Source organism: Cupressus sempervirens, chromosome 1 (assembly GCF_028749045.1).
Source record: "Cupressus sempervirens isolate cs-2001-9-10 chromosome 1, ASM2874904v1, whole genome shotgun sequence".
In the NCBI taxonomy this organism is placed as follows: domain Eukaryota; kingdom Viridiplantae; phylum Streptophyta; class Pinopsida; order Cupressales; family Cupressaceae; genus Cupressus; species Cupressus sempervirens.
Window position 1 is genome coordinate 71283134 of NC_143118.1, and position 17271 is coordinate 71300404.

General features: G+C 33.5%; 1 protein-coding gene across 1 annotated transcript; it reads left to right on the forward strand.

Moving 5' to 3' along the window:
* The first annotated feature begins 14889 nt into the window (after positions 1-14889).
* On the forward strand, positions 14890-15773 carry LOC149576201 (uncharacterized). The gene is made up of 2 exons (XM_089812267.1): positions 14890-15074; positions 15305-15773. The coding sequence occupies exons 1-2, from the start codon at positions 14913-14915 to the stop codon at positions 15695-15697; spliced, it is 555 nt and encodes a 184-aa protein (XP_089668393.1). The 5' UTR covers positions 14890-14912; the 3' UTR covers positions 15698-15773.
* Positions 15774-17271: the final 1498 nt, after the last annotated feature.

A 17271-nucleotide genomic window follows, 5' to 3' on the forward strand; every position in this document is an offset into this window, starting at 1 on the left:
TGTCAGCAATTTGTTCCTTTGTATGGACATATTCCAATCTAATCTCCTTGTCTTGCACCAATTCTCTGACAAAATGATATTTTATTGCAATATGCTTGGTCTTGGAATGCATCACTAGATTCTTAGATATGTTGATTGCACTAGTATTGTCACAGAATATGACAACTGGTTCTTTGATTTCCATCTTCATTCCTTGCAATAACTGCTTAAACCAAACAATATTTGAACATTTTACTGTTGTAGCAACATACTCTACCTCTGTTGTAGATTGGGATGTACAATTCTACTCTTTGCTTGTCCAAGAAACTAATCTTTTTCCACGAAAGAATGCTCCTCCACTTGTGCTTTTTCTGTCATCAAGGTTTCCTACCCAATCAACATCAGTAAACACTTTCAAATCCAAATTACCTCCAAGTTTATACCATAAGCCATAATCTTCAGTTCCTTTCAAATATCTCATTATTCTTTTGATTTCCATCAGGTGAGTTTCTCTTGGCTTTGCTGAAAATCTTGCAACAATACCAACTACAAGGGAAATATCTGGCCTGGTATGAACTACGTATTGCAACTTTCCAATCATAGATCTATAAAATGTTTGATCTACCTCTTTGGATTCATCATCTTTGGTAAGTTTCAATCCAGTACACATAGGAGTTCCAACAGGTTTACAGTCCTCCATAGCAAACTTTTTCAATATCTCCTTGATGTATTTTGATTGAGTGATGTAGATGCCATTCTTATTTTGTTGAATTTGAAGACCAACAAAGAATTTTATTTCGCCAAACATAGACATTTCAAATTCCTTGTTCATTTGTTCTAAAAATTCTTTGCAAAGATCATCATGCACTGTGAAAACAATATCATCTACAAATATTTCTGCCAAGACAATCTTATTATCTAGTCCTTCCTTTATATACAAGCTACTATTATCATTAGTTCTTTGAAAACCAATCTGAATAAGATAGTTATGCAATCTTTCATACCATGCTCTAGGGGCTTGTTTCAGACCATACAGTGCCTTGTGTAATTTGTAGACCATGTTCTTTTTATCTGGATCAACAAAACCTTCAGGTTGTTCAATGTAAACCTCTTCATCTAGTATTCCATTGAGGAACACTGACTTGACATCCATCTGATAAACTTTGAATCCTTTGTGAGAAGCATATGCAAGTAATGTTCTGACTCCTTCCAATCTTGCAACAGGAGCAAAGGTTTCTCCATAATCTACGCCTTCTTCTTGAGAGTATCCTTTGCATACCAATCTGGCTTTGTTTCTGGATACCTTACCATCTTTAGTCAACTTGTTTCTGAATACCCACTTGGATCCAATTACATTATTATTTTTAGGCTTGGGTACAAGAGTCCATGTCTTGTTCTTCTCTATCTATTCTATTTCCTCATTCATTGCCTCAATCCAACTATCATTTGCCAATGCATCTTTAATGCTTCTAGGTTCAAAATCAACAAGTAAACAAGTATTTTTCAGCTTGCTTCTTGTCAAGGTTCCTTCAGATTTGTCTCCAATGATCTGATCTGATGCATGATGTCTTCTGACATATTTAGCTAATATAGGTTCTTTGCCTATTGAATGAGTTTCATTGCTATCTCCTTGTGCTTCAATTTCATGTTTAGGTTGTTCTAGCTCGATAAGAATTGGCTCGAGCACTTCAGACTCGGTAGACACTTGCTCGATAATGTCTGAATGTTGTTGTGGCTCGGTTTGAACTTTTTGCAACTTAGTTACTGATGACTCAGGAGTTGAGGATTATTGAGTGAACGGTATACTTGGTATAGTATCTGGTTCAATGTAAACAAATCTTCTATAATCTTCAGGTACCTTTTTGCTTTCTTCTTCAGATTTGTCTACAAACTCATCAACTTTCACATGTGCACTTTCTATAACTTTGTGAGTGGATAGATTTAAACATCTATATGCTTTGCTTTTGCAAGAATATCCTAAAAATATTCCTTCATCACCTTTTACATCAAATTTTCCTTTTCTAGATTCTTTCAAAATATAACATTTGCTTCCAAATATTTTTAGATAACTTACATTGGGTTTGTAGCCATACCATAATTCAAAGGGAGTTTTGAATGAGTCATTCTTCAAGTGTACTCGGTTTAAGGTATGAACTTCAGTGCTGATGGCTTCCTTCCAGTATTTGATAGCAATGTTCTTTTCTATCATCAGGGTTCTTGCACAATCCATGATGGATCTATTTCTTCTTTTAGCTATTCCACTTTGTTCAGGAGTTCTTAGTGTTGAGACCTGTCTTTTAATACCTTTTTCAATGCAGAAGTTGTTGAATTCATGTGAGATGAATTCACCACCTCTATTTGACCTTAAGCATTTTAGTCTTTTTCCTGTTTCTTTTTCTACTCTTGCCAAATACCATTTGAATTTCTCAAATACTTCTGATTTATTCCTTAGATACATGACAGTCATCATTCTTGAGTAGTCATCAACAAAAAGAATGAAAAACTTTTCTCCAGTATAGCTTTCTATGGCAATGGGTCCACATAAATCAATATGCACAATTTCTAATATATCTTCAGACTAATAGTTCTTACCTTTAAAACTAGTCTTTCTCATTTTACCAATTTGACAATTCTTGCATAGACCAACCTTAGGTTTCTTAATGTTAGGAATGCCTCTTACTTTCTTGAATTTGATTATTTTTACCAGATTATCAAAATTGACATGACACAACATTTTATGCCATAACCAACTTTCTTCAATTTGAGCAATAAAACATGAGCATTCACCAAGTTCTAGATAGAACAAGTTACCTTTAGTTTGGGTGCCAGATCCTATCAGCTTTCCTTGCTCATTCAACAGTCTTGCCTTTCCATGCATGAATTCCACCTTGAATCCAGTATTGAGTAACTGTGCCACATTTAGAAAATTATGTTTAAGACCTTCAACCCAATAGGCATGATTACATACAAGTTCTTTGGTTAGACAGATTCTTCCTCTTCCTTTTATGAAACAAGGTTCATTATTACGAAACCTTACACTGCCACCATCATAGTCTTCAAACTGATCAAACTTAGTTTTATCACCAGTCATATGATGTGAGCAACCACTATCTATAATCCATGTATCCTTCTTACTTATATGAGAAACAAGTGCCATTTTATCTTCCTCATCACTGTGAGAATCATCTTTAATGGCAATATAAACAATTTCATCCTCACTACTATCAGAATCTTTAGAATTTTTAGCCATGAAGCATGATTTCTTACCTTTGTTCTTGGATGATTTGAAGTCTTTCTTTCCATTCCATTTGTAATCTTTCTTTTCATCATTTTTTTGCTTGTTTAGACACCTTTCTGTAATATGACCAATTTCTTCACAAGAAAAATAGATTAGAGGAACTTTACCTTTGTATTTTCCTCTGCCTCTAGAATATTTCCTTGCTAGTAGAGCTTCAATCACTTCGAGGTCACTGTCTGAACTTTGGCTTGATTCATTTTCACTTTCTGACTGAGATTCCTTCTCCTTTTTGTTTTTCTCCTTGAGTGAGAGCTTGGCTTGAAATGCCGATTCAATGTTCTTGGAGGCTGGAACATAGTTGTCAAAGTTATCTAGTTCAAATGCAGTTAGTCTTCCAACTATGGCCTCAAGATTTATTTGATGATTTGCTTCACACCTTCTTTCCTGAATTGCAGAAACTCTGATTGCATAAACGGGAAGCAAGCTTCTGAGAACTTTGCTTATAACTATTTCTCCTTTGATATCACCTCCAGATGCTCTGATTTCACTCACACATGTTTTAACTCTTTCAACATACTTTACAATGTTTTCATCCTCTCTCATCCTCATTTGATCAAATTGTCCTCTTAGACTTTCTACTTTTTCTCTTCTCACATTATCATCTCCTCCATAGATTTCTCTTAGCTTGTTTCACATCTCAAAGGAAGTTTTGCAGTCCTTAATGTCATCAAATTCTTCATAACTAAGAGTGGATGCTATGTCTATCATCATATTGTTGTGAGTCTTCTTTTCAGCAATGTCATTGATAGACAATGTGCCAGAAGGTTCTTCATATTTTTCTTCAAGGTATTTCAGTCCAGTATCACCAACAGTGGCCAGATGAAGTCTCATCAATCCTTGTCGTGCGAAGAAGTTATCTTTGTTGAGTTTTGGAATTTCTCTTTTGTAAGACATCTTGATCTTTGGCTTAGATCCTTGAAATCTTTTCTTGCAAGCACCAAAAGCTCCAATACCAATTGTTGGAAATGAGAATAGAGTAACTGAGAGGGGGAGGGGGTGAATCAGTTACTACAAAACTTTCCACAGTCCCTAAGATGTCTGAATATACCCTTGATCTGATTAATATAAAATGTTGAAACTTAATAATGCAGCAAATGATAAATATTAAGAACTGGTATGTTATCGTTCACAAAGAAATTCAGCAATTAAGAACACAAGAGACACCAGTTTTAATGTGGAAACCCAATATGGGAGAAACCACCAATGTAACTAGATACTGTTTTTCACTCTTCTAAAGTGAGCCCTGTTAGGAGCCAACCCTATTAAAGGTTACAAAAAAACACTATTAGGTGTAACCCTATTAAAGGATTTAATCATCCTATTAGGAGTGGCCTTGCTAGAGGTCTTTAGAACAATTCAACTGAAATGTCACCTTGTTAGAGGATTTATTGAATGGTTGTTAAACCAACTCTGTTAAGAAATTTTGAATTCACTGTTACAATGGTTAGAAAGCAACAATGAAGTGACCTGATATAATGTGCAACTTATCTTTGCTGATTACAAATCTCTGTCATGCTTGACTGGATCTTTACTGATCAAATACAACTTTACAGCTCCTTCAACACATCTGATCCTTCATCAGACTTTGCTCAACATTTGCCTTTTCATTTCATACTATAATTCACATTTATTACTTCTTTTTGACAATCACACACACCTTTTAATTCATAACTTGAATGACCATATATACCTTTCAGATTATCTTAGTCGGCTCAAATCACTGACTAAACAAACAATTATAATTGTCGGCTAGAAGTAATTAATTAGCAAATCCTTATCCTGGCTAACCCTGCATGGTGAACTTTGTTCAGAAAATAATTCCTGTGTTAACCGACTGAGCTCGGTTACTACAACGAACTTCATGACAATCCTTCAATTGCTGGGAGAAATCGGTAAGTGCTGAGTTTCCTGAGATAACCGAGTGAGCTCGGTGGAAACTACCCTTTGGAGATCGAGTGAAGCTCGGTTAGCACTGACTTCTCCATGATTCCTTTGATGACAGAGTGAGCTCGGTGGAAACTACCCTTTGGAGATCGAATGAAGCTCGGTTAACATTGACTTCCACATTTCCTTCGTTGACCAAGTGAGCTCAGTGAACACTATCTTTCACCTTTCCTTTGTTGACCGAGTTAGCTCGGTTAACACTGTCTTCCATATTTCTTTCGATGATCGAGTGAGCTTGGTTGGCACTGTAGATTGCATTGTAGACTGTCTGAGCTCGGTGAACTTGAGACTAATGACTGATATGACATTTGTGTGACATCAAGGACAACATTATCCAACAACTAGAACTTCATAAGAAATATATTTTGAAGAGGATATTGCATTTTAGAGTGTCCATTTCTCTAAAAGTATCTTTTGTTCAGAAACAGTTGGAAGAATGTGTCAAGGCCAAGGACACATATTCTAACTTTTTGTATTCACATCTTAATGCAGTTGAGAATGCATCATATGCTCTCTATGGAATTCTCACCTTAACTGAATCCACCAAGGAAACATGGATTAAGGGTATGAAAAATCTTAAGGAAAACTTTGATGATTGCATGAAGATCCTATTAGCATAAGGAAGGACATCACTTTTGATAGTTTTGGACAATTTTTGACATTTTGACCTTTGTCATTGATGTCAAAGGGGGAGTAGTTGCAAAAAATTGGAAAGCACTTTGAATTATCAAAAGGGGGGAATATTTTAAGTACATAATATAAAGAATATTGTAAGGGGGAGAATATGTTAAGATAGAAAAATTGTAATAGATGTAATGTAATGTGTTGTTTATTTTTGTTGTGTTAAGCTTTTATCACTCAGCCAATTTTTCCTATTTTGCTGTCACCAATGCTAAAGGGGTAGATTTTTGACAACTGGCTAATATTAGAGATATGTAATTATTGTCATTTATGGAAATACATGATGTACATGCTTACATGAAACCTTAGAATTAAAGATACTTAGTGATTGACAATCAGAAAATTGTCTAAGTATAGATTTTGGTATACAACAGTATTGTTTTCTCTATGACTTGTTGTTGACATCATCTTATGACTAGAGAAGTTAGATGAAGATAGTATACATGTTGGTGATGATGTGTATAACCTCAGAAGTTAGTAAAAACTATATGGAACATAAATAATCATGATTTGATGAAAAAAGATAGTAGAATTAATAGAAAAATTTGTGTTTTTTACAAATTAATTACTTGATCAATTAGGGCTGACATCCTAGATGTTTACTCTAAGTTTGAAAAGTGGATTGAGGTCTTAGCGAACCAAACAATAATTTGTGTAAATGCATGGTATTTATGCAAAGGACATCTTGCGATAAGAACTGTAATTTTGTGATCAAGTTGTGATGTGCAAACTTACTATGAAAGTGATATATAAGAATGTTTCTACAAGCTATTTTGTGATTTGAGATTGAGCTATATCACATATTATTCAAGGAAGAAGTTACAATCTAATTACTTTTTTGGGCAGTGAGCTCTTTTTATAATTAGAAGTGCATGTTTGGGTAGTGGGCTCATCTTGCATTCTCTATACTACAACTCCTAACAGGGTTGGAATCATTTCACAGGGATTCAAGGTCTCCTAACAGGGACTCATAATACTAAATTTTCTCATTGACTCCTAAAAGGGTGCATCTTCTAACAATGAACTTATATATCAGTATATTATCTAGTGGGTATCATCCCCACTAGGGTTTTCCCTTGGCCAAGGTTTTCCTAGTTAACAAATTTATGATATTTTGAGTTATATTTGTGTGTTGTTACTATTACTATTGAACATTACTTTATTGCTTTTTTATGCATGGTTTAGAGTAAGAAATAATATCCACTTGGCGACTAATTTTTTTAGATTACTAATTCGTGCTCCCCCGCCCCCTCCCCCCCCTTCAATAATCCCTATTTCTAACAAAAGTAAGAATTGGAAGACTAAAGCACATTCAACAAATCAAACAATAGACAAAGGCAAAGGAAAAGTGAACATTGATAAAATTAGGAATGAAATGAACTAGAAATGGAAAAGGAAAACATATGATGGAACTAGTGAAGCTAATGGAGCTGAGGTGATCCAATCCAATGGAGAAGGTGATCATGTCATCTCAAACTAAGCAAGAGAGGTATGTATGGAAATGTATACTTAATTGATATATCATACATCAATTCCTTAAATGGAAATATACCAAAATTTCATATCTAAATCTATGAAGATGCATAAGAAATTGTTTTTGATTGGTTTTCGAGTGTTAGTAAAATTGCTTATGTTAACCAATCATTGCAAAATAGACTATGTACTTCAAAAGAGAAGTGATACAGACTAAGTAATATGGAAGAGACTGAGCTATAATACAAAGACCTAGTTGAAAGGTATCAACATTGACCAAGACAATTGGCTTCCACCTACTTGAGTACACAATATTAATGGAGAAACCTAATTGATCAAACAAAGGTATGTAATGAATTTTGAAGACATTATTACATACCTTGCACTCCTATTTTTGAGAGCACAAAAAAATTTGGTGATTTTAGTGACTAGCAAAGATTTCAATAGAGATGTGGATGAAGAGGCTTGAACTAGTGAAGTTTTGAACTATGCCGAGTATCCAAAGAAGAAAAGAACTTCAAACCCTAACTATGAACATGATAGCTTCATCAAACACTAGAATGAGCCAAGAGGTTAGTACAATTCAACTAGTGAAGAGTAATTCTTGTCCTCCACCAAGTTTCCATGCTATTCTAGAGATTTATATGAAAGGAGACTCAATGAGTGCACTATCATTGATACCACCTAAAGTCATTATGATCCATGATGTCAGAATCTATTATATGTGTAAAATTAGAGAAGTAGGAGAGTATGAAATCAAGGAAGCATATGGGAAGTTGTGCAATGAAGGAATTTTGAAGGACAAATTCAAAGTTTTTGAAAGGAAAGAGTGAACTTGTGACCTAGAATTCCTAAGAGAATTTCAAGTTTGAATGGATTAAAGGTGTTTTGAGTAAAATCCATGACATGAAGTACTAGTTATAGAATGGACTAGTGGAGATCACGAAGAAAATGATTTGTAAGGTTACATGATATCAAACCCTAGAGAGGAAGAAAACCATGTGACATCTTAGTTGTGAAGAAGTTGAGAAAACATAGGAGCTGAGTTGAATGGACTTGGTCTATCGATCATAAAACTTTCTAATCCACTAATTGAATTTGCAGCGAGAGTTATTAGTCACAAATTCTATCAATCAAGCATATTGAACATTGTGCCTTGTAGGGATGTGGATCAATTATGGAAGATTGTAATGAAAGATCATAAGTATGACATTTCCAGGTTACAAAGGTTACAACTCGTAGAAAATTTGTCATCCATAAGAAATGTGAAGAATTCAATGTGTAAGTTTGGATCCCTCATTTTGTGTATTTTCTTTTATATCCAAAAGTATTTTTATGGTATTGGTAATGTTGTATGTGAGAAAGAAAAACCAGTGACACAACAAATTAATGAGCATATCACTCAGCTAGGATAAATTTTTGAGAATGTAATGGGTACTTGTTTTGATGAATTTAAGAAAAAGGATGAAAAGGAGAATGAGGATATCTAAAGAGTCAATCATGAAATATTATTGTGACATAGATTCTCCTATGGATATGAAAAAAACTTTTGTATAGGTAGTGAAGCTGAGAAAGGCTTGGTTACAAAGTTTTGACTATGAGATATATAGTAAGTTAGTGAGTGCAAGCATAGATGCACTACTAAAAGAAGAGATAGATGCTAAGGTTGAACCTTTTGGAAGATATGAATAAGTTAAATAAAGAATAACTCTATATAAAAAAATCTTCTAAGGAAAAACAAATGAAGAAAGCGATTGGAGATTTAGAAGGAAAACTCGGTACACTTAGCAAGGAAAAAGAACCATTATAATTGACACAAGGTCTTGGTGAAGATGGAGAACAAAACCATGATGAAGAAGAGGAAAAAGAATAAGGTGACAAGGGAAAATCCCTAGTTTTATTCATTCCACAAAGTAAGAAGGATCAAGGAACAAAGAAGAAGCTGACAGTGACCCCCATCTCTCCTCCACCACCAAACAAACCAAGGATCAGGGTAGCTGCTAGTATCGAGTAGTTTCTAAAGCATAAGGTAGAAAAAGCTACAAAGCCTAGTGCTACTAAAACCAAAAGAAGGAGATTGGTCAGAGGACCACCTTAGAGGAAACCTAACTCTATTGATGAGATGTACAAAACTTTTGAAGCTCCCTAGGTTTATCTTATTTCAAATTTGTCAAATATGATACACTAGCTAATGATGATAAAAATAAAGTTTAGGAGGCTATGGTAGAAATGATCTCAAACTTCAAAATATCTCCTAGTGAAATAGAGAAGAAGAGACCTCAAGACTTATATGATAGATTGAACTTAAGATGGGAACATGCAAAGAAAGAAGAAAAAAAGATAAGGACTAACATATTAGTAAGAGTAATGCCTGATTTATCCTAGGAGAAAAACAATTTTTTTTTGGAGTAGTATAGGAGAAGATTTTTTCCAACATATAAAACATTTTTTAGCATACTAAATAAAGAGGAAGTTGTACAATAGCAAAGTGAATTACTATGGAAGAACAATTTTAGGTTAACACCAAAGAAAAGACTAAAAGACACTATAGATATCAAAGATGATTACAGTAGAGGAGAAAGCTCAGGTGTGCTAAGTTTGTAAGGCATCATGCCCCCTATACATGCCAACACCCTTGAAACTTTAGAGGCCAAGCAACCAATGCTCACAGATACAAAAGTAGATGGTGAAGAGAAGAAAACAAGTGTAGATAGTAAGATTGTTTCAACACCTTGCAATGAGGAAGGAAAAGAATAAAATAAGGTTGAACTAAGTTTAAATACTATTTTCTTGAGCATAAATGCACAAGCAAGATGAAGTGGTGATACCCATTCACCAACTCTTAAGGCAATCCTAGGAAACATCACTCCTTTACATAGCAATGAGAGGAGAGAAATAAAAGATGTTACACTAGATATTGAAGTTAGTTTAGATGAAATCATTGAGATGCCACAGTTGGACCTAGAAAATCTCACCTTGGAGAAAACTATTTTTGTAAAAAAAAATTTAGCAAAGAAGAAAACACAAGAGCTCAAAAAAGAGCACAAGCAGAAATAGGTAGTAAATGATGTAAATCATATTTTTGTTGATGCTTTTCATATTAAAAATTTTGATGAAGATGCAAAAATCATCAATGAGATTTTATCTATAGTTAATCAAGTGAATGCTGGAAATATGGAGTCAAATGAGAAGCTAACGGATTGGTCTGCCAAAAGATTTGAAACTATGGTTGTGGACAAAGTTTCCATAACCATTGTTGAAAATAAGTGCAATTATAAGAGAGAGTACATATTATTATTGAGCTAATGTAGAAGTTACAATATTTGTACACAATTTCTTTAGATGTGCCAAGACTCACTAACAATATTTAGACAAAAATAAATCAAATTCAGGTTGAGATGAAGAGATCTAATAGTATTATTCTCAAGTTAGTAGAATCAAGTAATGAGCATTTCAATAATTTACTGAATGCTCAAGGAACATTGGCCAAGATTTTGGTAGCTAATAGTAATATTAGATCCAAATTGATCTCTATTCAAGCAATGATGACACCTCATTTGGAGGTCATGCAAAGAGAATTGAAAGCAACCTTGAATCTTATCGTAGAAGACCACAATCTTTTAGTGACTAATAGTTTAATTGATTTATGATGCATCAACTTCTAGGAGTCATAACTTTTGACTTGGATGTGTGTTTTGGCTAAAATTGGATTATTTTGTGTTTTTTCCATTTGTTTAGAAAGTTATTTTTGTAATAAATCCAAAATCATATTCTTGATGTCACAGATTAGTTGGCAATTCATAGTTGGGTTTTTTTCTTGGGAAATATCATGATTTGTATGATGGGTTTTGAAAATTACCAGAAATGAAAAAATCTAATTATCCCAAAAATCTATGAAATATGGTAATTGTTGAAATTGTAATAAGTATTTTTTTTCTTTCACTGTAGAGGAAGAGTAGATTTGCAAAAGTTTAATGAAGAATCTAGCATTTTGAACTTCTTTGTTGTGTAATTTTCTAAGTTATTGTCTTGAAGGTTTTAGGTTACATCAATTTGGCTACAAGATTACAATTGTGGAATCATATGTTTGAAGAAACAAGAACTATATAGGATCATGCAATTTTCATGATTACTAGAGTTCATAAGGAATTCATTAAAAGATATGGATTACTTCCACCTATTTAACCCCAATAGTAGTGACATATACTATTCAAAAATAACAGGGAACAAGAATTTTTGAAGAGGGAATGATATGTGATGTCAAAGGGAATTTTTTGAAGAATTTATGGATTTTTTATTCATTTTTGTATTGTTTATTCATTGTCCATTGGCATAAGTCATAAGACTAAGGGGAAGAGCTCATTTATCATATTGTATTGTAACATTGTAAATATGACAGTTTTTTCTCCACTAATGTCAAAGGGGGAGATTTTTGGTATCTCTAACCATTGTTGTCTATTAATGTCAACCGCTTATTCATTTACAATATAGAGTCAGACTATTATCATTGCAACAGATCTACTCTACATACGCTGAGTCATGTACATAAGTACATATGTACCATGCTCTATAGTAGCCAAGTAAGTGTATGGTCATCAAGTATTTCAATACAACCAAACTCATTAGTGACCAACCAAGTTCCAAGTATACAAGGGTCCAGTTATATAGTACATGCCAAGCAACAAAACGGTAATATAGGTCAAGCATCACAAATAGTAAAGACCAAGAAATGCAGAGTTTACATATAAGTCAGAAATGGAATAGAATTTGAGTTAATATATTTTACAAGATGACATGGAAGGAACATATAAAGATTGTAGAGGTTGTTACAAAACATTTAGATGATGTGGATCATAGATCCGTATGTTGCGCAATCAACAATTCAAATGGAGAGGCTATTATGGAAGGATCTAGGAAAATCTTTACAAAACCTTTTAAATAGAGGTGATCTTAACCTAGATTAGAAGAAGTGAGAGAAGTGTTTAGAGTAAGAGAAAGAGTAAAGAAGTGTACACATGCGAACAACAAGTCAATGAAGGGTTCTATTATCATCTAATAGGATAAGTGACCTATTCATCATAGTGAAGTAAAAGAGAAAGGAAAGTAATATCATATCTAAGGAGAGGATTATTTAGCATGGAGAAGACTCAAAATCAGCTTGTAGAGAAAACCAAGAATTAGGTACTGAATCAATTTCAACCGACTTGAATTAGGGTAAATCTCTTAATAGAATTGTCTTAACATAGTCCTTACTTCATTGTAAGTGCTAAATTCTGTAACAAGGCGAGACCTAGCAGTCTCTTAAGCCTTTAATAGGGTAGACTCCTCATAGTGTACATCATATCTTATGATCAAATATTGTAACCTTAACTGGTTAACTTTATTACATTAGCAGTGAAGATTTGTGGGTGTCATCCCCACTCCAATTTGACCTTCACCTTGGGGGATTTTTAGGTAACAAGTATTGTGTTATATATTTTATTTTTATGCATGTGATTGATCAGATTTATGTGTTACAATATATTTACATTACAAGTTTTACATGCACAAGTTTATTAATAGGTGTGAGTGAATTAATGAAAAGTTCAAGTGTTAAATATTATGGTAGTGCATGAGGAAGGCAAGTAACTTTTCTCCCCTCCATCTTCTCCAAAATTAGAACATACATAGATCCAAGTCCTCCTCAAAGTAGTTAACCTAAAAAGGAAGGTGAACCGGGGTGGAATCCATAAATAGTACCACTTCAAAATCTCCCCACTAGTCCAACAAAGCATAAGGCTATACTTTCCACCAATAGTCACTCCAACATAAAATATCAACCCCTCAATAGATGATGCCTTTACTTCCATAAGAACTAAGTGCTGAAGAGAGACGATAAAATAATAACCTTAAGCCTTGAAGACCTCCTCGAGGAGCAAAGAAGTCATAAGGAAAAACTTCATCTCAATAGAAGCCACCATGTGAAAAAATAGAATGAAGTAATCAGACCTTCCAAGGATGAGAACAATAAGAAATCAGCCTCCATAAGGGGATTAAACTCCATACCTAAAATTTTTACCAAAAGGAGCTCCAAAGCACATAGGTCAGAGCCTCCTAAATTCATAGTCCACAACACCATTCTTCATCCAAAGATTCAGATCTATCCTAGGTAACCTAAACCAAAGAGGGTCTCCTCAAATGAATCCTTTGAATGCTGAAAAGAGAAGCCAACACCACTAGAGTGAGATATTCCCCTAAAGACCACCGACCCACCAACTACCAACGACCCATAAAAGAAAACACATGGCTTTTCCTCAACCTTGCAACCATCTTTAGAATCCCCATCATTGGGATCCTAGTACCCATTTTAATAGTATCGTCTGATCAAGAAGGTGGACATAAAAAGAGGAAGTTGTAGGAAGGCAAAACCCATATCATCCCACAACCAGGGTCTATCTTCACACACCTTCCACCTTCTGGAAACCAAAACCTCCTGCCCTCCACTAAGATATGTAAGAAGCCAACCAAATTTGCACAACCCACCAACTGTTTAGCATCCTCAGAATCACTGCTTCACACTGGAAGCTAATATGTTGTTTATTAACAATAAAAAAATATATTAGATGTAAAATATAAAATACTAGTAGAGATATGTTAAGTAAATTTATCTAAAGAAATGCTAAAAGATGTCAATTACTTAAAAATTAGTTTACTACACTAAAAATTATTTATATTTTATGGTATCTACATTTAGTTTTTTAACACTAACATACATTTTTTATTTTAATTTTTTAAAAATATTTATAATTAATATTGAAATTTTGACATATAGATGGTTGTCGAATTTAAGCTAAAAATATAATTACTAAATATATTTTAAATTATTTATATTTTTAAATATATTATTTAACATATATATTTTATAACCATCCCACCTCTCGGTGTGCAAGTGCTAGTGTTAAACCTCTATTTCTTTACCACAGCCTTTTAGATATATTGGACTTCTAAGACAATCAAATTTAAGTCACTTGGTTCACTGATTAATTTTAACTATATATAATAAAATAGTTTATAAAAATGTTTATTAAAATTAATAGAGTAACATTGATTGTTTTTGTAAGTTGCATCTAGAATTTGTTAAGATGTGTACAGGCTTTTCAAAAATATTCTAAAGCGGGTTGAAGGAAGATAATATATGATATCAAAACAGTGCACAATCAGTGAATTCTATTTACATTATTTCGAAAAACGAGGGATCGGATAATGATGTTTATGAATAATCGTAGAGGGTTACCATTTTCGCTGACTCGTCAATACTCTATAGAAGCCTCTGTCGGAGTCTTGGACTTTCTGGTGAAGGTGATACTTAAATCCACTTTTATCCCACATGAATCTAGTGTTGCCGTGTTTTAACAGGACTTTGATATTCCATCAAATCAAACGTATCATATCCAATCGTAAAGCAGCAGCCATGAATGTCTAATTAAATAGCAGCCCTTGCTGAGAAACTATAATGTCTGGAAACCCTAAATCTGATGAAGCGCCCCTGGCAATTAGAATGAACTATTTAACCAAGAGAATGAAATCAAGTGATGCCTTGGGAGCACTGAAACATATAATTCAGTCTACAAATAGGGAAAGAGCAACGGTTGCAGAGAGTTTGAGGAGGAACCGAATGAAATATTTCCGTGCAAAGCTCCAATTTCTCATACCAACAAAGGTAAACTGTTGTAAACATTTTTTTATTCATTTATGATGGATTATGTAAACTATTGTAAACATTTTTAATTTTTTTTCATTTATGATGGATCCTGTAGTGTGATTGGAAATGTTGATAACAAAATCTCGAAAATTGATCTTTATGCTACAAAACCAGTTTTCCTAATTTTCTTCAGGCAAATACCATCTTACTATTTTTATCTTTTCTTTTCTTTCTGAGAATTTTTGCAGGTCGACAGATGCGGTCTGCTGGATGCGGCTGGGAATTACATCAAAGAACTGGAGGACCAATTAAGCCAACTGAAGGGAAAGAGAGACTGTTTTCAAGCTAAGTTAGGTGAGAAAATAGTTGATCAAAAAGGAGAAATTGCTAAGGTTGATGTGGAGATTAAAGAGAGGGAGTGTGTTGTAATAATCATCAGTAGCATTAGCAGGCCGAAGCAGTTTTGGAGGGTGATTATGGAGATCGAACAACATGGTCTAGATGTTAACATGTTTCAGTTTTCTTCAAGCGAATGCTTCGTATATCTCTACTTCCATGCCAATTTCAGAGTGTGTGTGAAACAAGTGGGCATTGCTCAGCTACAGAATTCTCTCAAAACCAGGTTATTGGCTGCATATTAATTAGGGTTTGAAGAGGAGGATGGAACGCATTTTAGGGTTGTGGAAGGTAAGAATATGTCCATATTTGGGACTGAAAGAGAGCACATTCCAAACTATGGTAGCTCCACATATTACCATGTTTTGTGTTCAAACAGGTAATCTGTTGAGTCGTACGAATCTGAGCTCATTGTTGGGCCATGGTTGAAAAAAAGTCTCCTTTTTTATCGTAGACAAGCATTTTGTTGATAAGTACGAGATGATTTCCACAGCTAGTCAAATTGTGATGTGAATATCAAGATTTAACTGTGTGATTTTGAGTCAAACTCGATGACCCATGTTTCATGAGTAGTGATTCAACATGAATCCATCTCTCATGAGAATAAATGAAACACTTAGCACTCATTGGATCTAGGTGATGCTCACAGGGGTGAAGCACCCCTGTGAGCATCACCTAGATCCAATGAGTGCTAAGTGTTTCATTTATTCTCATGAGAGATGGATTCATGTTGAATCACTACTCATGAAACATGGGTCATCGAGTTTGACTCAAAATCACACAGTTAAATCCTGATATTCACATCACAAGCATTTTGTTTCTAAGTATTACTTACGTGTTTGATTTGATTAGCTCTTTAAAAAGAAAATTTGTATTTACTCATTCACTCTGACCGTGATTAGCCTCTGCGTCAGTACAGATGTTGTACAGTGTCAGGCTTGCCCACATTGATGATCTCTACGATCAATATCGTACACGTTTGATGAAAAGAAATAGTTCATGCTTCTTTTCTTTTTTTGTGAATTGTAACTAATAGAAAAGGATTATTCAAGTTTTTAAAAATATATAAAAGCTTAAAATTAATAATATAATAATGGCATCTAGTATTTTTCATTTAAGCTATGATTGTTTTTCAAATGAATTTTTAATTTTAAAAAAGAAAAGAAAAAAAGTTAAGTAAAAGTTTAAATTGAAGTAGTTAAAATTTTTACATTAAATTTTTTGAGAGTTGTTTTATGTATCTTTTATATAATTGTTTCCTTTCCAATAATAATATACGAGAATTATTTGTCAATTTAGAATATGATACTAGGTTACTATAATCACTATAGTTAAAAGTGAATTGACTACATTATATATTAGATACATTTTTCTTATGGTCTTGAATGAAACTTAAAAGTAATTATAATATGGTGAGTATATGTAAACTAAGTATTCAATTGAGATGTATTTTTTATAATAATAAAACAAGTAAAAAGATATGCAGAATTTATGTTTTTTTTAATTGAAGGTTCAACATTTCTGGTCTAGCCTCTTTAATTAACAACTTGTTTGAATGTCTAATACTAGGAGATTTTAGAAACTCCTGCTGGATTACTTACCGAATAGGGTTAGGTAAAATTAATATTTAGGTTTGTAATGTTCTAGAACTCATTTATGTGTAGATAGTTCTAGAAAAGTCTTTTTGTCTTATATTGGTTAATTTATTTAGATGTTTCTAGAAACAATCAAAGACCTCTATTAAAGAGAGGCACAGTATAATATTTTTTTATCAATGAAACAATGAAATGATTTTATAATCTCTATAAGTTCCTGTACT

What these genes read in the sequence shown, in the direction of transcription:
- LOC149576201 (XM_089812267.1), top strand. Translation starts at nt 14,913, where the DNA reads ATGAACTATTTAACCAAGAGAATGAAATCAAGTGATGCCTTGGGAGCA. An exon ending in AATTTCTCATACCAACAAAG is followed by an intron (nt 15,075 to 15,304) that starts GTAAACTGTTGT and finishes GAATTTTTGCAG; the next exon opens with GTCGACAGATGCGGTCTGCT.